The 26,133-nt window shown below is 39.6% G+C and overlaps 1 protein-coding gene across 2 annotated transcripts in view; it reads right to left on the bottom strand.

The window, feature by feature from the left end:
- The window catches only part of RBMS3 (RNA binding motif single stranded interacting protein 3), a 706,020-nt gene that overhangs the window by 246,201 nt on the left and 433,686 nt on the right, over nucleotides 1-26,133 (bottom strand). For both annotated transcript variants that reach the window (XM_030445801.1, XM_008504366.2), the window contains one exon: nucleotides 11,018-11,109. In XM_030445801.1, the coding sequence (XP_030301661.1) occupies nucleotides 11,018-11,109 (92 nt within the window). The remainder of the gene's footprint in view (nucleotides 1-11,017; nucleotides 11,110-26,133) is intronic.

Here is a 26,133-nt window from a genome sequence, read left to right as displayed (position 1 = left end):
AGGGAAACATTTCAATTACCATAGACCCAGCAGCCCCAGGAGAGAGGGCGAGGCAGCAAGACCATTACAGCCAGGTTTCCACCTGGTTTTTCCTTTACCAAACCCATCATGTGAGCCACTATTTGAAATGTGTTGTACAGTGAGAAGGCAGCCTGGCATAATTAGGTTTCACTATTAGGAACAGGTAATCTTTCACTGATGAACATGGTTTAAGCAAGGGGAAGATTTTTTTGGAGGTTAAGAAACTGCAAAGACCCTCCCTGCTCTGACTCCACATGCTGCTTAATGCTGGGTTGCTATACTAAAGCAATACAACCGTATAAATGATAGTCCTGTTTTTTCCATAACAAGCTAAAATTGGAGTAGGTGACTAGGAAAATGCTTAGATAAATGGTGGGATCATAACCTTTTATGCAAAATGGACAAGTAAGTTATGGAAATATCTGGGAAAACCTGAGGCTCTGTAGCTCGACTGCAAGCCATAGGCACAGTTAAACCAGACCATAAATCACTAAATCCCATCTCAGACTTTATAATTTTGTTGTTTTGGTTTTTGCCAGTTTTCGCTGACAGATGGAAAAAAGTACTGGCTGAATGTGACCAAGATTCAATTTACCTCCAATTTCCTTCCTATTTCTACAGCACATTCCTGAAAAATACACAGTATTTTGTTGCAGGTGGTTAGAAGAATTATTAGTAAATAGTTGCCCTCCAACAGTACATACTACAACAAAAGCACTGTAATACTTTTTGGTACTCATGAGAATTTTCTCACATTATAAAATTTTCTCAGTATTATTTCTATATAACCATATAGAAATATGTCCATGCATTTATATAAAGTTACTTGAATGCTTATCAACTGTGCATGCACATACTAATATGGATATGTCCATATCCAGAGAAACAGAACTGTGATACTGTACTGAAACAGCATCATCTGTTAACTGAGTGGGATAGTGAACTGGCAAAAAAAACCTTTGAAGATGGGGGTGCCTTTCTCCAAGGCATCTTCTCTTTCTTTTCCTATCAGCTGCACTTAAGAACCAAGAATGATTTAATCACTTAAAGAAATTATGTCTGAAACACAGACTTCAGGGACAGCTCTCAGAGAGATACGTCCACTTGTTCTGAGGAATTCAAAGTCAAGCTTTCCAGCACCAAGCCCTAATTACCCCAATGGCAAAATTTTCAGACTTCAGAAATTAAACATCTCATGCACCCTTCCCTCACAATTTCTTTTCCTTTTTGAATCTTGATACAAGTATCAAAACTGCAGATGACTGAGGAGAGCTAATTACTGAACACGCTTCACTTTGTTACTGGCACACAGATAAGCAAATTATATCCATTCTAACATGGGGAAAATATACCTCATATCAAGTATTTCAACTCTTCTGTGTTCACATAAGGGAGGTCCAACTATTCTGCCTAGAAAACATATTTACAGCTGCTATCATGAAAGTTTTCATTGTTCTCCGTGGTTTTTGAGGCCACAAAAGTTCTGAGCCATAGTACAGGAAATAACTGTTGTGCCTCCATCACTGCATTGTAAGGGGTGTCTTCGGTAGGTGTGAACATCCCAGAAATCCCAACACATACCTTTGTATAATTTTTGGGGGAAGACTCCTTCTGCCTACAGAGCTAGAAAAAGTGCCAATTTGGGGTCCCTAGGTTCTCCAATGTGTTCACCATTTTAGAGTAAGGCTCCTAAAAGTAATTTTCCTCTGTGAGCACCAGGGAAGGCAAAACAGCATTAATACACATCCTTCCTAAACAAAGATACATCTGCACAGCATGAGAGCTGATGCAGTCCTTTCTTCCTTTTAGATGTGAAGGCATGTGCTGCAGCCTTGCTGGTAACACCATGGCCAAGCAGTGCCTGCCAGATAAAATGCACAGAGGAACTCCAGTGGCCCCTGGCAAAGGTGATGTCCTCACACCTGCTGAGAGAATTAGTCAGACACTGATCCACTATTGGCATTAGTCTGAGATACTTGGTCTAAGACTTAAGGAAAGCTGAGATCAAACAGTGCCAGAATTTAAGGAAGGTATTTCTAATGCTTTTTTTACACACAGATGGAGGGAGGGGCAGGGGTTTCAGGTATATATCTATTTGACACAACACTGAAAATGTCCTCAAATTTGTCCTCATACTTTACTTGCTGTTTTAGAGGAAAAGTTACGCTACTTTTTTTTTATAACATATTATTTCTGGGGTACATTTTTCTAAAGCTGACAGTTCTTATCTAAAAAATTGATCATCCTGGGTTTAATCGGATATGTGCATTTATCCTTGTACAAAATGAGGGAGGCCTTACGAAATACCTTATGCCAGCCATATGCAACCTTCCCCTGTATGTCCATTTTCCCATGCTGAAGCACTACACAGCATTAGCATTAACCTGATGTCCACCGTATTTATATAAAATGACCTTCTAATCTTGCTATGAGCTGTGCTCTCATATTATAAAACACTTCACTGTGCTTCATGTTCATTACTTAGCAACAGCTCCTTGCTTCTAGGAACCACAGCCTTATTTATGCATTCCCATCTCTCTTAAAAGTGGAAAAAGAACAGGAATTAAGGGAAGCTATGACTGCATTTCACAAAATAATAAATGGCATGAAAAAGATTTATAGGGAATAAGAGCCTTCTGTCTATTCCAATACAAGAATTATCAACCAACCAATGAAATGAAAACTTCAGGTCTAGGGCAAGCAAAGAAGATATTTTTTTCAAAGAACATACAGGTAAATTGAAGAATTTCTTACAGCTTGATGTTGTGCTGCCAAAATTTTAAAACCAAAAAAAAGTCAGGATGAATTATTTCTTTGAGGACAGGGAGTCAGTTCTACAGAAGGCTACTCAATACAAACTCAGGAAACCCCAATTTGGAAATTTCTGGGGGTCAGGGGTATTCTGTGTAAGTATCCTCAGATGCTTGCCTGGTTCTTGTACTCCTCTACTGGCAGGTGCTACTGCTCAGTATTGCAAAGAGATTCTGGTGTCATGGGACCTCTGTTCTGGCCCAATGTGGCCAGTTTTACATTCTTAGATCACTTTTATCTGGATCACATTAAAGTTAGTCTAACATGATTGCAAATAGAATTCAACCCTTCATCCCATCCTAACCTTCCTTTCTGAGTGCATATACATAAAGGGAAAGTCCAGACTAAAAAATTCAGTGAGCTGCCATAATGACTCATTTTTTTTCACATGTACCATGAGAAGAGCCTAATCTGATAATTTTATACAATGCAGAAATAATGGGGTTTTCCCAGTGACAAAAATTATCATTCATTAGTGAACAAAATTGCATCTAAAACTAAATTTATTTAGATTACAGGCAAACTACTCCGACATGCCTATTGAATAGGAGACATTCATTAATAAGGAAATAATAAGTAGAGTACTCATTAATACAGTAACATATTCAGGGGGGTATGCATATGTGCACAAGGAATATCTATGCATATTACTAGATTTGTGTGTACTGGGAGAATATTCACCTGTGTATTTCCAGGTTGATGAGCTGCTATGCAGGCACTCACATAACTCAGAGAAATGCTACTGAATTTTCCACACCTGCTTTCCAAATCAAACAACATAATCTGAAAGTGGCTCGATTTTCTCAAATTGTTTTTGATGAATCTGTATCTCAGTCCAGACTACTCAATACCTCAAAAAGCATGCACACATCCTCCTGCTGGTGGTCATGTGAATCATTTCCTTCTCCTTCGGAGGAAGCATGCTAGATACTAAGATTTTTTTGTTTCTCACCTTACAACAGCGTTGTCTCGTGCTCATCTACAGAAGAACCTGATTAAATGAAATGTCACTGAAAGAAAGGCTAGGTCCATTTTCTACCACAGTAATATTTTCTAAAACCACAGTTTTTCAATCATTTCAGAGTGCTCTGCGTTTTTTCTGGTGAGTAAAGATGTGCTTACTGAATTTAGAACATTGTTTCAGTCAGAGCTGCAGATTCCCAGGCTGCATAGTTGTGGTCGGATAACTCCTCAGTGGGGCGTTTGGAGTTTCCTGAGTATGGAGGGTAAAAAGAATTAATCTGGCTCCAGTGTTTAACTCATTTGTAGGACTCAGATTTCCTGTTCTGCAAACATAAAGGGTTTGCAAAAAGTATGTAAGAGCTTCCAAGATGTATGGCTATGTGAGTGCTAAAGATAGGGAGCCCCTTTCTTCTCTCTGGCTTAACTTGCCAAAGCTCTGTGGATTTCAGCTGTATTATTACTAATTCAATGTGTCCCAAGTCAGAAGAAAGTCAAGAACAATGTATATTTATGAAAAAAGGCCAATTCTTGTTTGGCTGAAGTCCATAACCCAAAAAGAACCCAGTAATTCTACTATTTTGCTGCCCAAAAGTTGGCCACATCTTTCACTTATGTTCTATGGTGCAGGGCATTAGTAGCACAAAGGTGGATATATTTTCTGGTTATTTACATTCCAATTTTCAAAGGCAAAGGAATGTTTTAATCTTAATAAAGTTATGGTATGAAAAAAATCAAACCATTCTAGAAAGTAAAAGCACTCTTGAAAAGAGATAATAACATAGCAAGATCTATCTGAGGTGATAGCTGGAGAATAAACATGATTGTATATGCCATAAGTTTTTCTAAGCTAGCTAAGTGATTAAGAAAGGAGAAAGGTGCTGAGCTAAGATTTTTGGGAACAAAGGAACATAGCACTGAACTAATTTCTCTCCATTAATCAACAGTAAAAGTCCCATTCTTTTCTAGAGAGTAGAATTATGCTGTGTATAAACTTGCCAGCTGTGGTTAAGAGCACTGCCAATGCACACCCCCTTTCACACTGATCTATAAGGCTCATTTCACATTTCATCTTCCATATAGTTTGCAGGTAAAAGGATGAAATTCTCCAGACTTGGTGAAACTTTGAAGTCCTTCCATTTATGTCATGTATCTTCACTATCACCCCAGCCCACTACTGTTTTTACAAAAGGTGCTCAATCCTTTAGCTTTGTCTAGGAAGCTCATAAGACAGAGTCATCTGCTACTGCAGATGTTCTGAACTTCAAAGTTAGCACATTCCTATAGCACATCTGTGATTTGAATCCTGAATTTAGATGGCATTTCATCTGGAAAAAACTTCCAGGTTTGGAAAGACACAGTTTCCTGAGAATTTTTTTAATAAACTGTGATACAAACAAATAATTTAGTAACTCTTCAAGGATTTTACTTCATCAATCATAACCCTTTACGGTATAGAAAAGCATCCTATATTTACAAAACCTGCACTTAAGGGCCAGCTCCAGCTGGAAAGCTGGTTACCCATTGTAAGAGTGAAAGATAGTTTATGAAAACAAAACAAAACAAAACAAAAAACAACCAAACACAGGCATACTGTCAAGAAAAGGTGAGAAGGACATGGCTCTAATAGCCAGCACTGTATGAAATACAGGGAATGCAGGGGATTGCAGTTACTTCTGCAGTACTCTTTGGTAGGGTTGACTTGATAAAAGAGATCAAAAGAAAGAGACACTGGCACCTGTAGTTTCCAAATCCAAAACTCTCACTTCTTCCCAGCTGTAATTTTCAATTGTCAATTAACCAGGATCGTTATCGATTCAGGTCAGCGTTGGTCAGTCAGTATGTACCGTGTATAAAACCAGGGACAATAGGTAGCATTTTAGGAAGATAAGAGGAGCACTCATTCCAGAGTGCCTTCTACACACATAAGCTCAGTTGTGTCAAATGTCTCTGACAACTGGTGAAGCAGCAGCCCACATCTGACTGTGCAATTTGTTGGGAAAGGACATGGACAGTGGCCAGCGTCAGCACAGCCATTTCTTGGCTTCTCCTACCTTGCTGAGTGCACTGGGGGTTTCCAGAGTCACCAGCTCCTGTTCTAGCAGCAAAAAAAGAAAATCTTTTATAGACCCAATATGCATCTCTCACTTCATAGAACAGTTTGCGGGTGAGGGGATCAGGTAATTAAAGAACAGGATTAAAAACGAAGCCTGACAATTTTAATATTGAACTCTAAAAATTCTAGCATCCTGCTTTGGTACAGAAAGGAAAGTTAACTCAGTCAATAAGTCTGTTATCTACAAATATTGTCCAAAAATGCAAAACACCAGTACCCCGAGGTTTGGTTAGCTAAAATTCACAGACATTTCAGTCGTGAATTAAGACATCACTTGCGAGGTTCTTTAGGCTATATTTAATATTTTGTAAGAATAGTAATTTTATTAACTATTTTCATGATATTTTAAACTGTAAAATATAAAAAAATAACATTTTCCCTTAAAAAAATTTAGTTTTTAATCTTAAAAAAGATTAAAAAAATAGGAAGAAGGGCTTTCACTGAAGAGCCTTTCAATTTTCTGCAGTACCCATTCTGAAGAACAATTCTTTTGAGTATTGCTACCTGACAGATAAAAAAAGGAAATAATTTTAAAAAAAGAGAAAATGAAGCTGAAAAAATGAGTGCACAGAATAGACTTGTTTGGTCAGCTGACTCAGATCAGAGCAATTCCTGAAAACTACACAAAAGCCTGGAAAACAAGTAAGATTCTTCTGTGGGATTTCCTTTTCCTTCGCCCTTGGAGAAAAACTGTCTATTTACCTATAGAGCAACTCTCTCTCTCTTCCTCTTCAGAAGTTCTTATGCTTGGTTCTGTTCTTTGGGAAACAGCTGGCTTTTATTTTTCACCTAGATGGTGATTATTCCCTGTATTTAAGATTCTGCATGATTGAGAGATGAGAAAAATGACACAGGAAGGAAATTCTGTAATTCCATTGGCAAGCAAAACACATCAGAGCCTACTGGTATAGTCCTATTTCAGAATCAGCTCCTTCAGTATACCCTCTGGATGGCAATTACTGCAGCAGAGCAGTCAAGAAATGTTCCTTGGACTTAGACAACTGCCATTGCTAATTAAGTATTTCTTTAGAGTCCACATTTCTCACACAGGTGCTGAAGATGTCTAAATGCATTATACATGTGAAAGGAAAACGCAGAGAAGACACGCATCACCAAATACATTTCTTAATCCTTACAAAGGCACTAGGAATAACACTGAGATTTAAAGTATTTCTTTGGTTAATGGGTTTGTTTCAGCACTCCTGAAAGGCTGTTAGATATCAAAGATGCTATTATATACTCTCTCCAAGAACCCTCCTTTGCCTGAGCTTCCACTGTATGCAATCTTACAGCAGACTAGAATTGGAAATAAAAGATGGCAGAGGGGATCCCAAAATATCTGTGAAGCTATAGACTGCACAGTCCACCAACTTCAGATTGACACGAGTTCACACACTAGCACTTATTTAGACAATAGACTTCAACTGAATTGACTCTTTGGCATTGTTAAAATCTTATATATAAAGCAGATTAAGAAATGTCCTTATGAAAATGCAGTTCTGGGTGAAAGACTTACAAATCCCAAGAATAGATGTGACTACATATTTCATTAAAACATTGATATGTTTTTCATGTGTGCTAGCTTCCTCGCCCACTCATATATTACTAAGATTCTCCTTACTGATTTTCCATGTTCCGTCTATAACATTCTTCTGGAAAATTCAAGAAAGGAGGAGATGGAAAAATCCAAATGGATATACAAACCATATACTTAAACATTAGCTTTTATGCATATTTTTATATCCCTGGTATAGAGACACAAATAAATCCTGTGAGATTATCCCACCAGATATCAGTTGGTCCATTTTTAGCAGAAAAGCAAAAACTAAAACCCACCTGAACTCTACAAGCCTGGACAAACAAGCACTACATACATACAAAGCAATCTGCATGTCTGAGTTATTTCCAAAGGTGAGCAGGAAGCATAAAGTAAAATAAGGCAGGACAGCTGAGAAACCATCATTCAGGAGCTCCATAGCATTAATTCATATCAAGAAAAGAAATTCTTTTGTGAATTGCACACAACTTAGATGAACTTCATTGAACATAGGCCAGTGGCAGTAGTAAAAACTTCTGCCTCAGATGTGTGCGTAAGTAAAATGCTAAAGACACACGGTGAAAACAAAGCTGTACAAGAGCCTCATGCAGATGTCACCTGGGTGTGAGGCTTTGGGAGTCCTTTCCCCAGCAGGCAGCCAGCTGTGCATGGGCCCATGGAGCCTCCACTCCCACCTGCCACCACTATCTCTGCAGATATAATACTGCTGTTTCTAACCCTCAGCCAAAAATTCCTCTTCTGACTACTTTACACCAGGCTGAACAGTATCCAAGAGAACAGAAAGAAAGATTGAAATACATTTAATGGTGTTTCTCCCTATGCAGGGTTAAGAGGTGTATTAGCCTTGACAGAACAAGTTTCCCAGCATTGAAGCATGGATGAAACAGTTCAACCATCTTGCAGAGGCAGCACTCTAAAACAACATCAGCCAAAAAGGTGTCCAAATGCTATAAAAATGTGGGAGGTGGCTGGATTTAAGCATCAATGAAATGAGTATATTTTACTCAAGTATCCACAAGTTACTTCTGCTGCTCAACATGGGTGGGAGGTCAGTTCTCTTTTTTATTTTCCAAAGAAGATTCCAGGATTTCTACGAGAAAAATCATATTGTGTTAACACTGAGAAAGAACTTCTTCTTTTGAGCAAGATTTCTCTCCAGGAAAACATCACATATTCTACTGGCACTTGTGCATATGCTGGAGAAGGCCAGCTCATAGCAGTAACTTTCTTATGCCTCTTTCACCTTGATTCAAAAGCACCTATGACCAGTCTGAGATTTTGACATTGGATGAACACAGGTTTACAGGCATCTCCTGGTCCTCTAAATGGGACAGTTTCACTGCTTTGCAGTGCAGAACAAAAAGTGCAGGACACTGACCATATATTTTAAAGGTAGGGCAAAAGGTTTAGGCAATTTCTTCACACATACTTTTTTTGCTTTTACTTAATTTGTTAGCCACCATTCACCACTAATCAAAGCAGCTATTGAAACAAAAGTGCTCTGAAACTCCCAAAAATGATGGCTAAATTCTTCTTCTGCCTCTTCAAACCTCTTCTGAGCCCTCACTTGTTCATTCAGACACTGGCAGGTAATGTTGTCTTTCAGTCCTATTATGCAACCTGGCTTCCAACATGTGCAGAACTAATACATTTCTCTGACAGATTTTCTTTCCCAAGCTCCTGCCTTCTCAGCAATGTGAGGTACTTCGTTTAAAGCTGTCTCAATTTCCTTTGAATCCCCATTTTTCTAAATACTTAGATTTTTTTCAGAGATAGGAAGAGTCAGTTGTATATTTATCTTTAACTATCAAACGCACTAGAAAGAACCTATCTGGGATTCCAGGCACCATAGCTAAATAATAAAAATACAGCCAGTCTTATGCAAACAAATGCTTGCACCCCAGCCTCAGAATCACACAGGACAAAAAACTATTCCTGCCACAGGTCCCCCAGAAAACAAATCTCAGTGGTTGATGCATCCCTTCCAGCTCTAAAAGCATCAGACTTTGCTTTGACCCCTCAAAATACTGGACAATCCAAAACACAGTATCTCACGTCACCTTCTGTTTTGGTATTTCCACGCATGCAAGTGCTAAAATTTTTCATTGTTCTGAATCGTGAGGCTACAGAATACAGATTTATCTTTCAATCCTATCTTTAAATCTCTAATTTTAAATCTGCAGCTTTACAGATTTATGTAGTTAGAGATTTATTCCTCCCCAGAAATGGCCATTTGATATCAACTAGTAGAACAAAACATATCTCCTGTCTTTCGCTTCTCTTTCACAGCTTGACTAATGTGTCAAATTGCCTATATTTTAACAAGGAGATGCAGTATATCTGAGAAATAAAACAGCACAGTCCTTAGTAGGTATTCACATTCTCCAACTTGCCATCTTTTATCCAGTTGAAGCAAATATTTTTTATCACTACACGTCGATAAAAACTAAGAGCCAATAAAACAGCACAGCTTGCATTGTGGGGCACTGTTACACAGAAAACCATGGAAAACATCCAGTTACTTTAAGGAACAGCAAGTGTAACTCAGCAAAAGGCAAATGAACCTCATTTGCCACCAGGGATTTTAACTCTATTGTAAAACAAAATAATAATAATAATAGGGTTTTAGTATGATGTTGGAAAACAAAGGTTTCAATCACCAGCATTCCTTTAAATTGCAACCTTTAAGTGTGGTGATTGTTAATTAATCGATTTGCCTGGTTTTGTAATTACCTGGTTGTTTTTACTGTTTGAGATACTAGACTAGCAGTCTAAACTGGGCAATATTAAGGGCTTTTTGTGATTCTAGGCCAAGGCATTTTTGCAGCACAATTACTTCTGCTGGCTGACACAGTCTAGAGCCCAAAGAAACCTGACTTCAGAAGGACAACATCCAGAGCGTATGACAGTCATTTACTATAACCTCTCTCTCCCCATCAGCCCTTTTGCCTGAGGACAAAGGACAATTCCAGGACCAGTGTACCTGAGCATGCTTGCTATGAGATATACAGCATAGATCCTGCAGTCTCTCTGAACAACAGATGCCAGTCACCTCCAGACACCCTCCAACAACTATTCTTTCAACAACCTGCTACATTTCCATTTAGATCTTCAAAATAAAAAGACAGAAGAAGCAAAACCAAGGCAGAGCAAACAAACTTTCCTTATGTTCAGTCAATCACTCCTTCAGAGAAGCCCACCGGGCACTTCAGAAAATAATAACCCTTCCAAGGCAAAGGAACCAAATGAAGACAACTCCAAGGGAAAGAAAAGGCAACTCTTTCACACTGTAGCCAGCACAGAAGTATTTCCAACTGCTCTGCCACTACAACACTCTCCATCTTAAAACCCCGAGGGGCTGAGAACAGAACCAATCACATGAGACACAGCACCCAAGAACAGACAAACCATAAGATGAATAAGGCACTTGAGACAAAGGACAAAAAGAAAACCAAACATTTGAATAAGCAATGCAAAACCTTAAGAAAACAAACTCTTGGAAATTTAACCAAACAGCTCAGGTAATCCTGTAATAACATGGTTACTCTTACCTTTGCCATCTGTGCCTGCACGCCATTTGCCTTGAGAGATGCTACTGCTTTCTGTGCTGCTGCCGGACTGTCAAAATCTACAAAACCATAACCTGAAAAATAAACAAAAAAATAGACATTTTTTTAATTATCCATGAGTATATGCATAAATAAAGGTTTTATTTTTATAAAGGAGGAAATCCATTCCATTCTCTCAAGTTGTCTCATAGTCTTCCAGTAGCATTGTCACCACCACTAGCCATCACACTTCTACTTCTTATACCTTTCCTTCTGAACTTAATGGGTTTTAAGGAAATGCAATGACACAAAGCTTCAAAATGCAGGAAGGTATGTAGCAGACAGAGAAAAAAGGCAGCTCTTTTCGTAGCAGATAAAAGGTCTCTGGCAGCAGGAGGGCAGATGCTCATGGGGCTCTTGTGCTCTGGTGTACTGCATCACCTCTTCCACCAGAAGAAGCAGTTGGAATACAAAGCTACAGCTTGCAATGGCTGGTTTTGTGAGAAAACACCACCCTTTCCCTGTCCCTTGAACCCTTTCAAGAATTCATTTTCAGAAGAGGAGGGTAGTGGGTCTCTGCAGCAGGCTGGGGCCATCTGCATCAGGACAGGGAGCAAAGCCTTCCAGCAGGTGGGAGCAATTAAGGGAGAAATCACAACCTGTGCTCTACAAGTGACTGCCAGATAGATCTAGAAGATGGTAAGATAATAAAGTCACAGCTTGGTTAAACCACATCCCTTTTATCTTGGTGCAGTTTGTTGGAATGAAGGCCAGGTTCCTACCAGAAACTGCTTCAGGGTATCATCTGAATAGCAGCTTAGAGAGGTTAGATCTTAGGGATTAGCAAGGGCTAATCATCTGCTTTTAAGTGGCTTTCCTACTCACAGTATTTGCATTAGTTTAGTGTATTAATCAGCAACTCACTTCCTATCTTTTCTTGCCTCTCCATTTTGTCCTCCTTTAACCAGCAAGGCTGGTATGCTCAAGCTATATCAGAGCTGTTAAGTCCCTACTGGGTATCAACAACTCTGGAAGTAATTTTATTTTCCTGAACATACAGAAGAGGGCAAAGAGGACAAAGAATGGATTTTTTGCTACTTCTAAGCACTGAGCTAACTCTAATCTTCAACAGCCTTCAAATGTCTTGCTCATAAAGATTTGAACCAAGTTAGGAAGATTTTAAAATCTTGCCAACTACCAATTTAGGCAGCTGCATACATTTCACAATCCATCCAGCCTCCACTTACATCTTATTAAGTGATTACAGCACAGGTAGTCACATGCTGCTCAGACAAGCTGTGGCCAGGGTCCACCTCTTTGGCATGTCCCTGGGAAGCTGTACAGACAAAACTGAACTACCTAAAAGTTTTAATAATATTAGCACAACCATATTTAAAGCATAGCAGCTCCTTTGCAGACATCTCCATTTACTAGGTCAATACACAATCGCAGAGGAGGCAACCACAGAAATGCTTTCCAGCCATATCCATTTCTATTTTTTTTTTGCCAGCCTTTCTTCCTGATCCAGGGAGGCCTCCCTGCCTTCCTCTTTGTGCTGAACCTAGGTATAAGAGTCTGTGCTTGTAATCACCTTGCCTCCCAAGTTATAAACATATTTTTATTAGTATTTTGATACATACACATTACTCAGTGAAGGAGTTAATCCAATGATTAAAGAATTTTGTGCACATAGACTTTTCTGTTTTCATATCTTAAACATTATTCAGAAAGTTTTAAGAAAATGAAAAAGATGTGAGAAAAATGAAACAGCCAAAACTGTTAAAGAAACTGTTGATTTACTTAAAGAGTATGAAAAGCACTATTTTGATAAAAAAGCCAAGATGTGAACATTTCTGTTGTCTTGGGCTCTCTACCTGCTCAGATTCCCTCATCTGGTTTTCCTTTTTTATTGCTACTGAGCATGCCATTTTTAACTCAGTTTTTTCTATGTTGCATTTTGCTTTCAAGAGTTATTCAAGCTCTCTCCTCACTGCAGAGAAACAGTGAAGTTAATACTTCTTTGAACCAAAAAAAAAAAAAAAAAAAAAGCTACAAGAAATCATAAGTCCTCCCTGGATTTATCCAGACCCTCTGCCTTTTGGGAGAGCATCACTGGGGAGGAGATACAATTAGGTGCAGCTTCCATGTTGCTAGATTAGAGATCCTGACAAGGAGCCAGACTTGCCAAATGGGAAACCAGAAATGCCTTTGGGATGCTCTGGATTAAAAGCAGAACAAATAATTTTTTAGGATAGCAAGGTGCTCTTCTCAGGAGACTAAATTTCTTTTTATTTTTCCCCATGTTGGTGCCCAAAAACCAGGAGATGAAAGTACAAAAATAAGCTCAGATATTAGCATTACATACAGACAATACAGTTAGCTTTTTCATTTATCATCGGTGTACAGTGCAGGATTCATGTATGTACTAACAGGAGGGAAATTATTTTTAATATGACTTTCTAGATAATGTGGTTTAAGTAATCACATCTAAGTTAGTATTGCTTGTAAATATAAACTGGAATGTGTAAGGATATTCCTGCACTGAATTATAGAGACCAAGTTTATCTAACAGTGAATTACAGAAGATTAACATCAGTCCATGATATCTAAGTCTGTGAATATCTCATAAACTTTTATTCAATGAGCACAAGAGGCTACATAAATATATCAGAGATCAAGCGAGAGTCTTGAGACAAAAAGACTTACATCTCTAGCTACCCATTATGCATTCTAGTACTGCTACTCTCTGCCTCACTGAAAAACTGCTCTTTTTCCTTCTCTCAAGTTCATTTTCATTCCAAGTATCTTTTTCTGGCCCTCCCCCCCTTCCCAACACATCTCTCCACCACACATAGAACATCAGGACAAAATCACTCCGTGGCTGAAAACTCATCCAAAGAACAACAATCTGCTGCAAGGGAAGCCAAGTTCCCAGGCTGTTCCAGCATTCAAGTATCCTTACAAGAACCCTGCAATGCTATATAACAGGAAACCAGGCAGGCAGCCTTTTTGTACAATTTATGTTCTTCACTGTAGACATTTATAGCCGATGTTGGTGACTTACACTAAGGTATTTCGTTTGTTTATAACCTCACCTCATTTTTGGGTGAGGCACTAGCGAAGTAGTGCTGTTTGGAATTTGGTTTTTTTGTTCAGGTTTTGGGGGGTTTGTTTGTTTGGCTTTGTTTTGGTTTATGTACTTTTCAGCGTAACTCAAGTTTAGTCCCTGCAGAAGTTAAAACTGGCTCTTGGAACATCCCCCTCTAGCTGTCCTCAGTGCAGAAATAAATCCCCAAACCCCTTGTGCTGAGAGTGCTCCCCTTCTGCCCAGGCTGTGGCTGGAGCAGGCTCAGGCTGTGCTCCCCACTGGTAGAGTCATGGCCAGGGCCAGCTCAGGGCCATCCCTCCTCAGAGAACTGCTCCCTGACTCCTCCTGAGAAAATGCAGCAGGCTGGCTGGAGGCATCCCCCCGGGAGGGATTCAAACCAGAGTCTGCCAAGCAGACACTACTGCTCTAAGAAAATATCTTAACATTTCTTTTTCCTCTCTTAAAAATAAGTGCAAGCCCCACCATCCCCACCCTCTGCTAGCCTCAGATTCCACAGATTTTTTTTGATTTTTTTTTTGCCCACCACTTTTTTTGGAGTGTGTGTCTGTGTGCACTGCCTTGTAAACATTCTGGTCAATGGATTAAACTCCCCTCCACCCCTGCCAGTTTCTGTGAAGAACATCATGACAAATGCACTCGGATTCTAAACCAGGACCTTCAGACTCTGCTCACAAAAATCCATCACCACCACAGGAAACCAAAACCAAAACTATTTCCCCTTTATTCATGAAGCATCCTGCCCTTTTCCTTTAGCAGCTCCAAATGCAAATAGGGAAAGCTGTGTTATTCCCTGCTGCTTGGAGAGATGGGAATTGAATTTCTCACTAACGTGAGCCCCTCAGCTCACATGTACGTACACTGAGGGGGAATTTGGCACCTCATTGCTACATCAAGTATTCCAGGAACAAAACATTTTGGGTTGTTTTATTAGTTTTGTTGTTGTTGTTGGTTGGTTGGGGGGGGGGGTTGTGTTCATTTGGGTTTTTTTTTTGTTGTTGAATGACACGACACGTTACTACTTTGTACATGCAAACACACACACAAAAAACCCCAAGACAAGACTATCTAGATTAATTGGTAAACCTTTCATCTAAGAAATAAAATGCCAGTAATTTTGTTTTGGCCTGATGCCATTAGAGCTAAATGATTAAATTTTAGGAATAAAACCAGTGTTTTTGTACCTGTGGGGGAAAGAAAACAGCTAAACATCAGCAAGCTCGAGTTTATAGCTCACTACAGTAAGTGCTACCCAAATACACTGGCAGACACTAAACATCTCCTTCTCCTATGACCTAAATGGCTGGGGGCCTCCCGGTCTCAGTTTCTCAGTTCCATAATTAAGCTTGGCAGCAGGTTCAAATGAATTAAAATTGAATGTCACTATTTCCTCAACAAATCCCTCATCCTTGTTTTTTCTTACTTGTCAGGAGAAGACCAGCAGAACAGCAATTAGTGGTAAGCAGTGCAGTGAAAAAGAACCAAGTATGCACTAATTAGGTCACTCGCCAAACACATTCATTTCATTGGCAGATTTAATCAATGTTTTCCTGAAATGTCTTAAATCTCTTATGCTAATTTAAAGTTTTGTTATTGTTGTTACTTTAAACACAGATGGGATGCCTGGAGATTTTCAATTGCTTTCCACAAATCCATTTCAAAATAACAACCTCTCATATAGTATATCATCAAAATTTAGGCACAGGTTTTAGGAAATGGCCTCTAATTTTATGCCAACAATTTCTGCCTGCAAATACCTATGGGTGCAATTTTGTGGATTTAAGTAATTGCAGGTGTGTGGGGTTTGTAGGCATCAAACTCTGAATTGCCCTGACTGATCATGTGCCTAAGGGTAATGCCAAATAATCGCCACTTGTGGTTCCCACGGTTATCAAAAAGTGCTAGAGGGGTGGCACACAGAAAACCAAGCTCCCACCGTCACATGTGGGTTTCACAGTGTGCCTCTGAGGAGCATCACTCACATAGTGACAAGAGTGATGGTCTGGCCACCTTTTTGGAGAACTGAGGCAGCTCTTCTGCCAATTCCAAAAGCAACATTAATTCCCATTAGGAAATGGGAACAGAGGCTTCAGGATGTCCTGGAAGTTTGGTCCCCCAGTTAGTACTTACAGCTTGCACACCATGGTGCTTGTGCACATGGAAGACTCTGATGTCATTGGTGATGTCATTGCTGATGTCATCGGAAAGTGAGCTGTCATGGCTGATGAACTAATCCACACCCACTGAGCTCTGCCCTCCTTCCTGCCCTGGCCACACTCCTCCAGGTCTTTGCAGCAGTTCCCTCCTTCCTGCTGGCACTGCCCCCTGAACCTGCTCACCCACAGCCCCGTGACCACTGAGGGGTGTGAAAAGGCAACCATGCAGGCAGCCACAGCTCTGCATCCATCCCAGCTCTGTGTCCTGCTGACCCAAGTAAAAATAAAACCAAAGAAGAAAACAAAGCACAGGAGAAGTGTGCTTTTCCAGAGCCTCTTGGCATGCTGTTGAGCTGGAGCTCTGCAAAGGCAGTAACTTGCATAGGGATCTGAGAAAGGAGAAGCCACAATCAACAAGGGAGGATTAAGCTGGGGCTGGTGAGCTTCGCACTGCCAGGAGGGTCTGATGTCTGCCATGACGTCTGACTTGTGACCAGGTGCTGCTTTAAAGCACTTGAATTCAAGCCAACCAGTAGTCTCCATTTTCCAACTCTACCACACACCCACAGAGACAGGACAGCTCCATGCAACCCAGCCAGGAGACTGGCATGGAGTTTCTATGTTGATTTAAATTAAGTGCCTGGGTAATTAACCTTGTTTAGTTGTGTTTTGGTTTTTGGTTTTGTTTTTTTTAAATAAGTACCTAAATATACCATTGTGGAGCTCACACATGATGAGAAGCTCTTCTGGTTCCACTGATGTCAACAAACTGACTTCATCACAAGTTTTAGTGCTTTGCTTCTGCAAGGTCACATCTGTGAACTGACAGGAGAGCACATCTGGCCTGACAGGAGGGAAATGCTGACTGATGGCTGCCCCACGCAGCCTTCACTCCTGCAGGGCCCTTGCCACCAGCACCTCACCTGGAAGTCTGGGGGAACCTACAGCAAAGGAGGGACTCCAGCGTTGCCCTTTTCTCACCTTGGAGACTTTGACTTTGGCACAATGACTTTCTTTGGTAACATCAAGTTTCTGTAAGCTTTGCATAAAATTACATAATAGTGAAGAATTTTCTTTTTCAAGATTAACCCAAATTTGCCTTTGTGTAATTACAAATATTCTCTTATACCTAAACCTGTCTTTCTAGGTCTGATGTACCAGACCACACGGAACTCAGCTTCCCTCCAGGATATGACATCATTTTAATGTAAGGAAGTCCCCAGTCCCTGTTTCTTGACATCTAGAATTCAATTGACCTAAGTCAATTTGAATTATAAAGTTCACTTTTGCCCTGTACTTATTTAGAGTGCCTGTTAAAAGGTAGTATTTATTCTGATAATGTGGGTGGTCTACAAAAAAGTGATTATCCAGTAATTTACTATGCAATTTCCAGACACTGTTTTATGCTTAGATAAAGAATCAAATTAAAGTCCCATAAGTCTTTGAATATTAGAGTTAGCAAGCAAGAAGGTTGAATCATTCTTGAACACAAAATTACTGAAAAGAGCTTTTTTCTTTTATTGTTCAAATTGTGCTAAAATGTTCCTACAACTCCAAATGCTCAGAGTAATAGTAAAATAGTCAACATAATCACTATTTTTAAATTTCTACTTAATAAAATTGTACTCGGTGGCTAGAAAGTGGTAAATCATCACCTTTTAATTAAAACGCTAATACGTGGTTAGAAAAATAATTGGAAATGGAGAGTCTTAAATGTGAGAAAGAAAAGATAGTCCCTTCATTTCAGATCACTCCCTAGAGATACACCCACATTGTTAAGTATGCATATATAGCTGAATTTTTTGTTTGCTTTAGCTTGATATGGAAATATGGCACAAAACTGTCACTTTGATTACATTCCTGCGCTGATTTCTTTTGCTTCTTGAATTATTTGGATCCCCTTTTTAACAACAGAAGCAGAGAAAAACAGAACTGTAGGTAACTAACAATTTTTAAATATCTGCTTGCAAATGCATGCTTAATGTGGATGTTCAATTACTTAGATTCAAATAGAGTGTATGTGAATGCGGGTCATTATTAGTTATACAGCTAGTTAAAAATAATATTAACACGCAAACCCAAGTATGGAACTAATAATGATCTTTTCTTAAATGTTAAATTTTACTAAACTAAACCATTTTTGCAATTTCCAATAAGTAAAGGTAACAATACAAAGAAACCTATAGAACTTTGGCATGAGGGAAAGAAGTACTTATACAATCAATAACTAACTAGAGGTATATGCATATGCATGTGCATTTTTCTGGAAGGTAATCCTTCCAAAAGCACAGTCTCTGAAAGAACAGAAGCATACCTCAAAACTGACAAAAGCTCTCTGTGAAATATGATTGTAATAACAACAGCAAGGGGGAGAGTGGTGAGTAGAACAAATTTACTAAATGTAGCTATCAAGAAAATGAATTAGCACTTGATGACCCTCTTTCTACTGCATTTCTACTGCATTCCTGACATTTTGGAATGACAAACACCAGCCAACTTGGAGAAAATTCTAGAAAGAGCACAGATATAGCCAGAAAAATTCAGATTTGCAAATGGCAGAACTCTATTTGATTATCCTTAACAATATGCAAAGTGTTTGGAGCCCTGAAAGTGAACCTAGATTTGAGTGAGTACCTATGGGCAGCATGTGAGCATGTGAGTGTAAACAGTGAGAAGCTAAGACTTAGAGAGGACCTGCCAGAGAACATTTCACATTGGTGAAAATAAACTGAGAGGGGTGTTGAGAGATAATTCTTGGTATTCTGCTAACAGAGTGAACTTGGATTTATCATACAAAGCCAATGATGGAAAACTCATTGCTCAAGTTGCTAAATATGGACTGAATAAAGAAGAGAACATATTGTAAATCTTGCAGTGGCAGAAGGACAAGAGATAAACACACTTTTCCATCTTTAACTTCTGAAGTTACTCTTCTGCAAGTCCCATTGATTCACTGTCAAAATCCAAAATGAAGATTAACTCTATTTTTAAATACAGGGATAGCTCATGTCTACAATTTCCATATAAAGCAAAGTATTATTTCATATTAAAGTTACTTAGCACTATAACGTTTCTTCAATGTATTAGTTATATAATGTAATAATTACATTTATTTTTACTGGACTTGTTTAGCATGAAACATTGATTGCAGCTCTGAAGCTGAGCTAAATTTCACACTTGAAGAAGTGACTGAAGAAAGCAGAATGTTCTCCAAAGCAAGTACACCAAGAGTAGTGCTTATTTACATATCTACATAAAAGAGGAGGAAAGGATACATAATAGCTGTTTCTTCCCTCCACGGAAGAAATACTCAGAGACTCTCAAGTGATACGATTTTGCAACACCCAGAACAAAATAGCCAGAACTTGAGATTCAGATTGAGATCTCCTACTTTGAGATACAGAGTTATGGTATCAGTTAATACCTTCACTGAAAAAGCTGAAAGAAACCTCACATTCAAAATAGAGAAAGGGTTCACTTTTTGAACAATTATTTTTCATATTCGCTTTCCTCTCTCATCACAGCAATGTCCAGATGCTGAAGTTCCAAAATACCACAAGAAGGACTGTTTTCTTGGCATTTCCAGCCAGCAGGAAACACTGACACTCTCATGAGAAAGTCTGTTCTTCTGAGGTTTCATGCTCAGTTATGCAGACTCCAGAGCTTTACTTAGCTTGGCTAATGTTTGGGTAAGATATGAAACCAAATCTCTTGAGATTTGTCCATCACTTATTTTAGAGCTGAGCAACTTGAGTAAAAAACCTGGTGTACAGAAGCAGTTTAGAAAAAAATAAATAATCATTCAGCCTGAAAGCTCCCAGTGCCTGTGTAGACAAGGAACTTCCCTTTCTAAATACTGGGCTTCACTTTACCTAAAGTTAGGCAAGTTACCCACCAGTTATTCACCAAAAAAGCATATAACCTAGGAAGGTATGAAACCAACACCAGTGCTTCCATAGAGTACTTAGAAACTAATGTCAATATTGCCATGCTAAACACCTTCCAGGCATGCTATCTGGCACAGCACTCCACAGAGCAGGCATTTATGGACAGACATGGACAAAACAGGGTATCAATGGGAGCTCTGCTTCCAGTGTACAGTACCCGTGGAAGACAGAAAGAAAATACTGGATTTAAAAGAAAACCCAAAAAATAAAAAAGCCCAACCAACCAAAAAAAACAACAAAAAAACCCCAAAAAAGTTCTTCAGATATCAACTCTTCCACCATTAGGTTTAAACAGTTATACTATTCTAGGAGGCAAAGGAAGGTGCTCTGTATCATTCAGTGCTCTTTGTCAGAAATGAAATATTCCATTCTCTTCCTCCCTATGCTGGATTGCTCAGCAATCATAACATTAAGTAACTGCAAATACTCACAAGTAGGAAGAAACAATCTGACAAGAGAAGATGCCCTCGGTGATCACACTGTGATTACTGTACTTCATTAAAAATAATTTTCATTTCAGTATGTTTTGACAAGAAAATAGAAAGCATCTTGTGCAGGCTTCAGGAAATATTAAAATAACCCAAGGTGATGAACGTGTTATTATCCAGCCTGTTCCAGAAGGAGGATGCTCAAATACTGAAAGGGTTTTCATTTCAAATAGACGTTTATTTTAAATACACCACACTTGAAAAATTGGACTGTGTATTTATCACACAGTAACCAGTGATAAAGAGCACAGCAATTTATGTTCTTTATGCAAACCACCTGTAATTCAGAAAACAACTATACCTTCTAAAAGGCAGCAAAGTGATAGCACTTTGCCAAAGAAGTGAAATGTTTTTCTCATGCCAGTTGGCCAATTCGGGCACATCAACCTTTGTTATGATAAACATTTTGGATGACATGCAAAGAGCTCCTATTCCAACCCATCAACACTCATGATGTCTTGGAGCTCTAGGCAGAGATGAGCAATACCTTCTGCATATTTCATGATTCTGATACTAAGAAAAGGATCCGAACACCACTTTCACCATAAGGCTACAATACCAATGACCTTTTGAGCAAGGGAGCAGCTTGCAAGAAGTAGTTGGTGCCCAACATCAATATCGCACCTGTGCTATGGAGGGGAAGCACAGCAGGGGTGGGCAGAGTGGAACAGGTCAAGCCACAACACACAAGTCAGAACAAAATCCACATTCAAGATGCCATGTAGATTCAGTGCCCATTGATTCTGGTCTTGCGTGGTATTTTAGACAATCAGAATTTAAATATTCCTACAGTGTTATAGCTATATTGACCATCACTGCTCTGAGCCTCTCATCAAATACCTGTCACATCTATCTGTAGCCTGAAGTTAAAAAATGCTATTATTATGGTAGCCCAGAAATTGCTATTAATTGGGAAGAGAAGGGAAGGGAAGGGAAGGGAAGGGAAGGGAAGGGAAGGGGGAAGGAAGGGAAGGGAAGGGAAGGGAAGGGAAGGGAAGGGAAGGAAGGGAAGGGAAGGGAAGGGAAGGGAAGGGAAGGGAAGGGAAGGGAAGGGAAGGGAAGGGAAGGGAAGGGAAGGGGAAGGGAAGGGAAGGGAAGGGAAGGGAAGGGAAGGGAAGGGAAGGGGAAGGGAAGGGAAGGAAAGGGAAGGGAAGGGAAGGGAAGGGAAGGGAAGGGAAGGGAAGGGAAGGGAAGGGAAGGGAAGGGAAGGGAAGGGAAGGGAAGGGAAGGGATCACATCAGAAAACCTCATTTCAAGATCTCCAATCCATTTTTCAGATTCAAGATAGCTCTGCAATCTAAGCAAGTGGAAGATTCAGATAACATGGTTGAATGCTGGCTTTTAATGTAACCTGAATTTCTGAATCTGTAGAAATTTTCCTGTCATTACAAATCACATATTTCAAATATATGACAAATGATAAAGTGAATAATGTAATGTTTTAATCTTAATCTTTTTTTCTGTGATTTCAATTATTTTGACTGTCAGCTTCCATTTAAAATCAGCTGTTGGTACAACACATGGAAATCACACATCACAGAAGTATTATGAAGGATGCTATCTGGAGGCCCTACTGAAGCTGCCTGGGTGATGACTATTGAAACATCAGGAGGTCAAACTAAATGGACAATCCATTGTGCACAAATGCTGACATGCAGGCAGCTGCTTGCATACTGAAATTTAGGTCCACAAGAAGCCTTCACACAGCCTGCAGTGAGAAAAGGCACAAATATGGGAGAGGAAGATGCATTCTGGGTCTTCCTGAAAAGTGAATGATGCACTAGATGCATCCTGCACTAGATGACTACATGGAGTCACACCAGTGACTCACATAATTTCTCTAATGTTAGTACTTGGAAGGATCTCACCTGATATATCCTTGTACCATATTTGCTGCCTACATAGCTGTGCTCATTTTTGGTTTGAACATGTACACAATCATCTAATACTTCTGTTATCCTTTTCCTTTATTAACTACAAATAAGCTTCCAGGTTCTCGCAGTTTTTCCTATTACTTACTAAGTAGATGACTTTACTGTTTGATTTGTTCCCTGTTTCTTACAGTTTTCAGTATAATCTAATTGCCTTTCTGCATATTTGCATAATGCTTCCCAACTTTGTACAATGAGCAGCTATCAAGAGTAACAGAGTCATTAAAGATGAGATGGGAAATCTGGCAGATGCCTTAGAAAGAAAGGGGTAGGTGAGTGTTGCCAATGACACTGGCTGACATGTCCAAGCCTGCATTCAGATCATAATAGTATCAGGAAGGAGCTACATCAGCAGTGACTATCCCAAATAGCTTTTCCAAAATGTTCAGGAACATCTTGAACATAAAAACATTTTGTTTAGCGTGTCTGGAGAACTCTAAGGGTTTAACTGAAGAGAGAACTCATTGACATATATTGCCAGTGAAAGAACAAATATACAAGGAAGAACAACTTCTGCTCCATGGAGTCAGTTTAAGAGAAAGGTATCCTATTCTATGTTTTAAAATAGAAGACAAATGGAAGGGAAAGGGAAACTAAGTGCTCAAGTATTCTTTTTAAAAATGAAAGTGAAGCCAATTCAGATTTAGTAATATTCTCTTATTTACATAGAATATTTTATTTTTAAAATTCCCAGAATTTTAATGAAATTATACAGAACATGACTGACAGATACTCGGGTCTGAGTTTGTTTGAAGAGAGTAGTTCTGTATTGGAGGAAAATTATTATATTAAGCAATTTATATAAAATAAAATAATAAAATAAAATAAAAATATTATTATATCAGATAATTGAAAATTAAATAGAAAGAAGGAAGGAATTTTGCCAGGACACACAAAACTTGCAAACATATTTTGCCTAGGATACCAAAATGACTATAAAGACATTTTAAAAGCACGGCAGCATCCTCAGACACTACATCAAAGAAATAAAGAACAACCAATGTAAATTACTTTTTTAGTCTTTCTAGAAATGGTTCTGCATCTCACAGACTTGTAGGGGGGGTTCTTGGTCAGTCACTTGGCCCACGTTCATTACAGCAGGCAAGGAAGGGAACAGTCAAAGGGACTGCAGGCATCTCCTATGCAGATGCCAAATCCACGTTGGGGTTGTCAATGCAGAGATGTGCAAATGTTTTGAGACTGAATGTCTGCTTCCTGTCAACAGCACGGATTAGGCAGACGAATATCCTGCCTGCATGGCTGTGCTTTCTGAAATGTATAAATATTGTACTACAAAATAAGCAGGCTGCTTGTTTTATCCCTGGCCTGTTGCTCTCCAAGCCATTTTTGTGGTGAAATGCAAAGGAAAGTAACTTCCCATACCCCTGCTAGACCCTGGAAGCAGTGAGGCGTTTGGGAAGGAAGATGATGACACACCAGCTGGCTGAAAAAATGAAGGGAAACACTCAGTTTCTCAGGGCCCAAGACCAAAGGGGTACCCACACAAAAGGCAACGCGTTTCATTTCCATTATGCAGAGATGGCAGCCTTGGCAGCAGCTTACCTGCATGCCTTCCTAGTTGCCCTTTTGTATTCTGGGGACAGACTTGGGACTCTTTCTTTCAGAGCTTCCATTGGGAAGCCACCGCTTAGGGCTGGGGTGAGGGGAAGTGGAACTGCTCACTAGAGCTGTCTGTGAAAGTAGAAAACAGTCATCGTGATCTTACCCCTCAGGGTGGCAGGTGTCAAGTAATCATTCCTCAGAGGTGCAGACTCCCTCATACACTGGGCTTGGAGCCCCTAAAAGTAATGGGGATTGCCACTCTCATATCTAGTCAAGGAGAGCAACAGCCTCACCCTCCCCAGTGCCCTCTCCTGCATTTGGAGACAATTATGAGGCTCCAGCAACAGACACAGCAGACATCTGAAAAGAGAGAATCTAGCCTTCATATCATCCTGTTCTCTCAATTTGCTCTTCTTTTTTTATTTCTTTTTCTCCACTGATGGCTAGGACAAACATTGCACATGAAAAACAATTAGCCTTTCTTTGCCTTTATTTAGACACAAACACCATACTGGTGTGACATGGCTGAAGTACTAAGCAGCCTTTCCTTCCTTCCCATGGCTGCTACATCTAACTCTGTATGTCTACTTCATCTTCTTATAAGGTACCGAGTCACTGAGGAAAGTTGCATTTAGTGCATCATTTCTTGCATTTCTATCCCAGAAAATAAAAAATGAAAATCCTTAAAATAATAAAATCTCCAGAAAATCATTTGAATCCAATGCTAATGCATACATGTGGAACAAGTGTATTGCAGTTGTTGAATAGGCTAACCAGCAGAATCAAGCTTCCCTCAAGAAAGTTAACATTTCAGTGTACCCTAAGAAAACTAAGAAAAAGTCAGCTTCCAACCAAAAATAAACTCCATATTTAATAGCTTAAAATTAAGCCACTGAAGACGAAACATCTGGGTTTTTTGGCTATTATCCCAGATACTGTGTGTAGCACTAAAGGTCTTCATCGCTGTATCCTCTTAAGAATTTGAATAAAATCATTCCCCCAATATATGCTGCTTCCCTGCAGAGCATGAGAAAAAAGTGCTTGCTGGAGTAAGATCTTGGGGTGAAGATTTTCACTTTATGTGTGGAGAGCATGCAGAGTCACAGCACTTGGGTTTTCTTTGAGATCTCCAGGACTTACCATTATAAAAATCATTCTGTAGCTGTGGTGACAGCAACAACCCACAAAAGAAGCCAATTAGAGGAGGATTATCAGAAACACTCCAACAAATCAGTAGCACTTCTAGAAATGCCACTAGAAGTTGATGGGATTTTCTGCTCCTGGAATGCAACAGGCACATCCACGGCACATCATAAGAGCATCCATTAGAGACCTCCCCATGAGCACTGAATGAGGTAGCTCTCCTGCACAGTACAGACCAGTGCATTAACATTATGATGCTTCTAGGATATTTAGGCCTGTTTCTCATTGTATAAAAGACCTAGCAGAGCACCACCATGCCACCAGTTGCATGCTGTCTTGGAGAGGTCTGGTTGGTACAGCACTGCATTGGGTTCCTGAGTGCTCAGGAGCTTTTGAAAACCCCAGCTCCTGGACAACCTACTTTGAGATTTCCCCTGTTCACAGATGCCATGCTTCAGATGGCACCCTGGATTTCCTGGGGTTGCTCAGGGATGGCTACTCAAAATTCTGCAGCTGGTTCTGTGCAGGAAGTCAGATTGCATCAGTGCAAACACTTAAATTCTATGAACTGCTGAGAGACAGCCCATGAAACACAGCCACTGGGAAGCAACTGAACCAGCACGTTTCACAAGCTGGAGGGACATGGATTACAACTACAGCCAAACTACACAGTGCAAGAGAGCCACACAAAAGACAAAAAGCATTGGATAAGGCTGAAACAGAATTAGCCTTAATGGACAGTGCCTCCCTAGAGCTTTTACACTCAAAGCCAAACAAAACGGTTC

This window comes from Calypte anna, chromosome 2, assembly GCF_003957555.1.
Source record: "Calypte anna isolate BGI_N300 chromosome 2, bCalAnn1_v1.p, whole genome shotgun sequence".
In the NCBI taxonomy this organism is placed as follows: Eukaryota; Metazoa; Chordata; class Aves; order Apodiformes; family Trochilidae; genus Calypte; species Calypte anna.
This window is presented reverse-complemented; position numbering and strand designations above follow the sequence as displayed.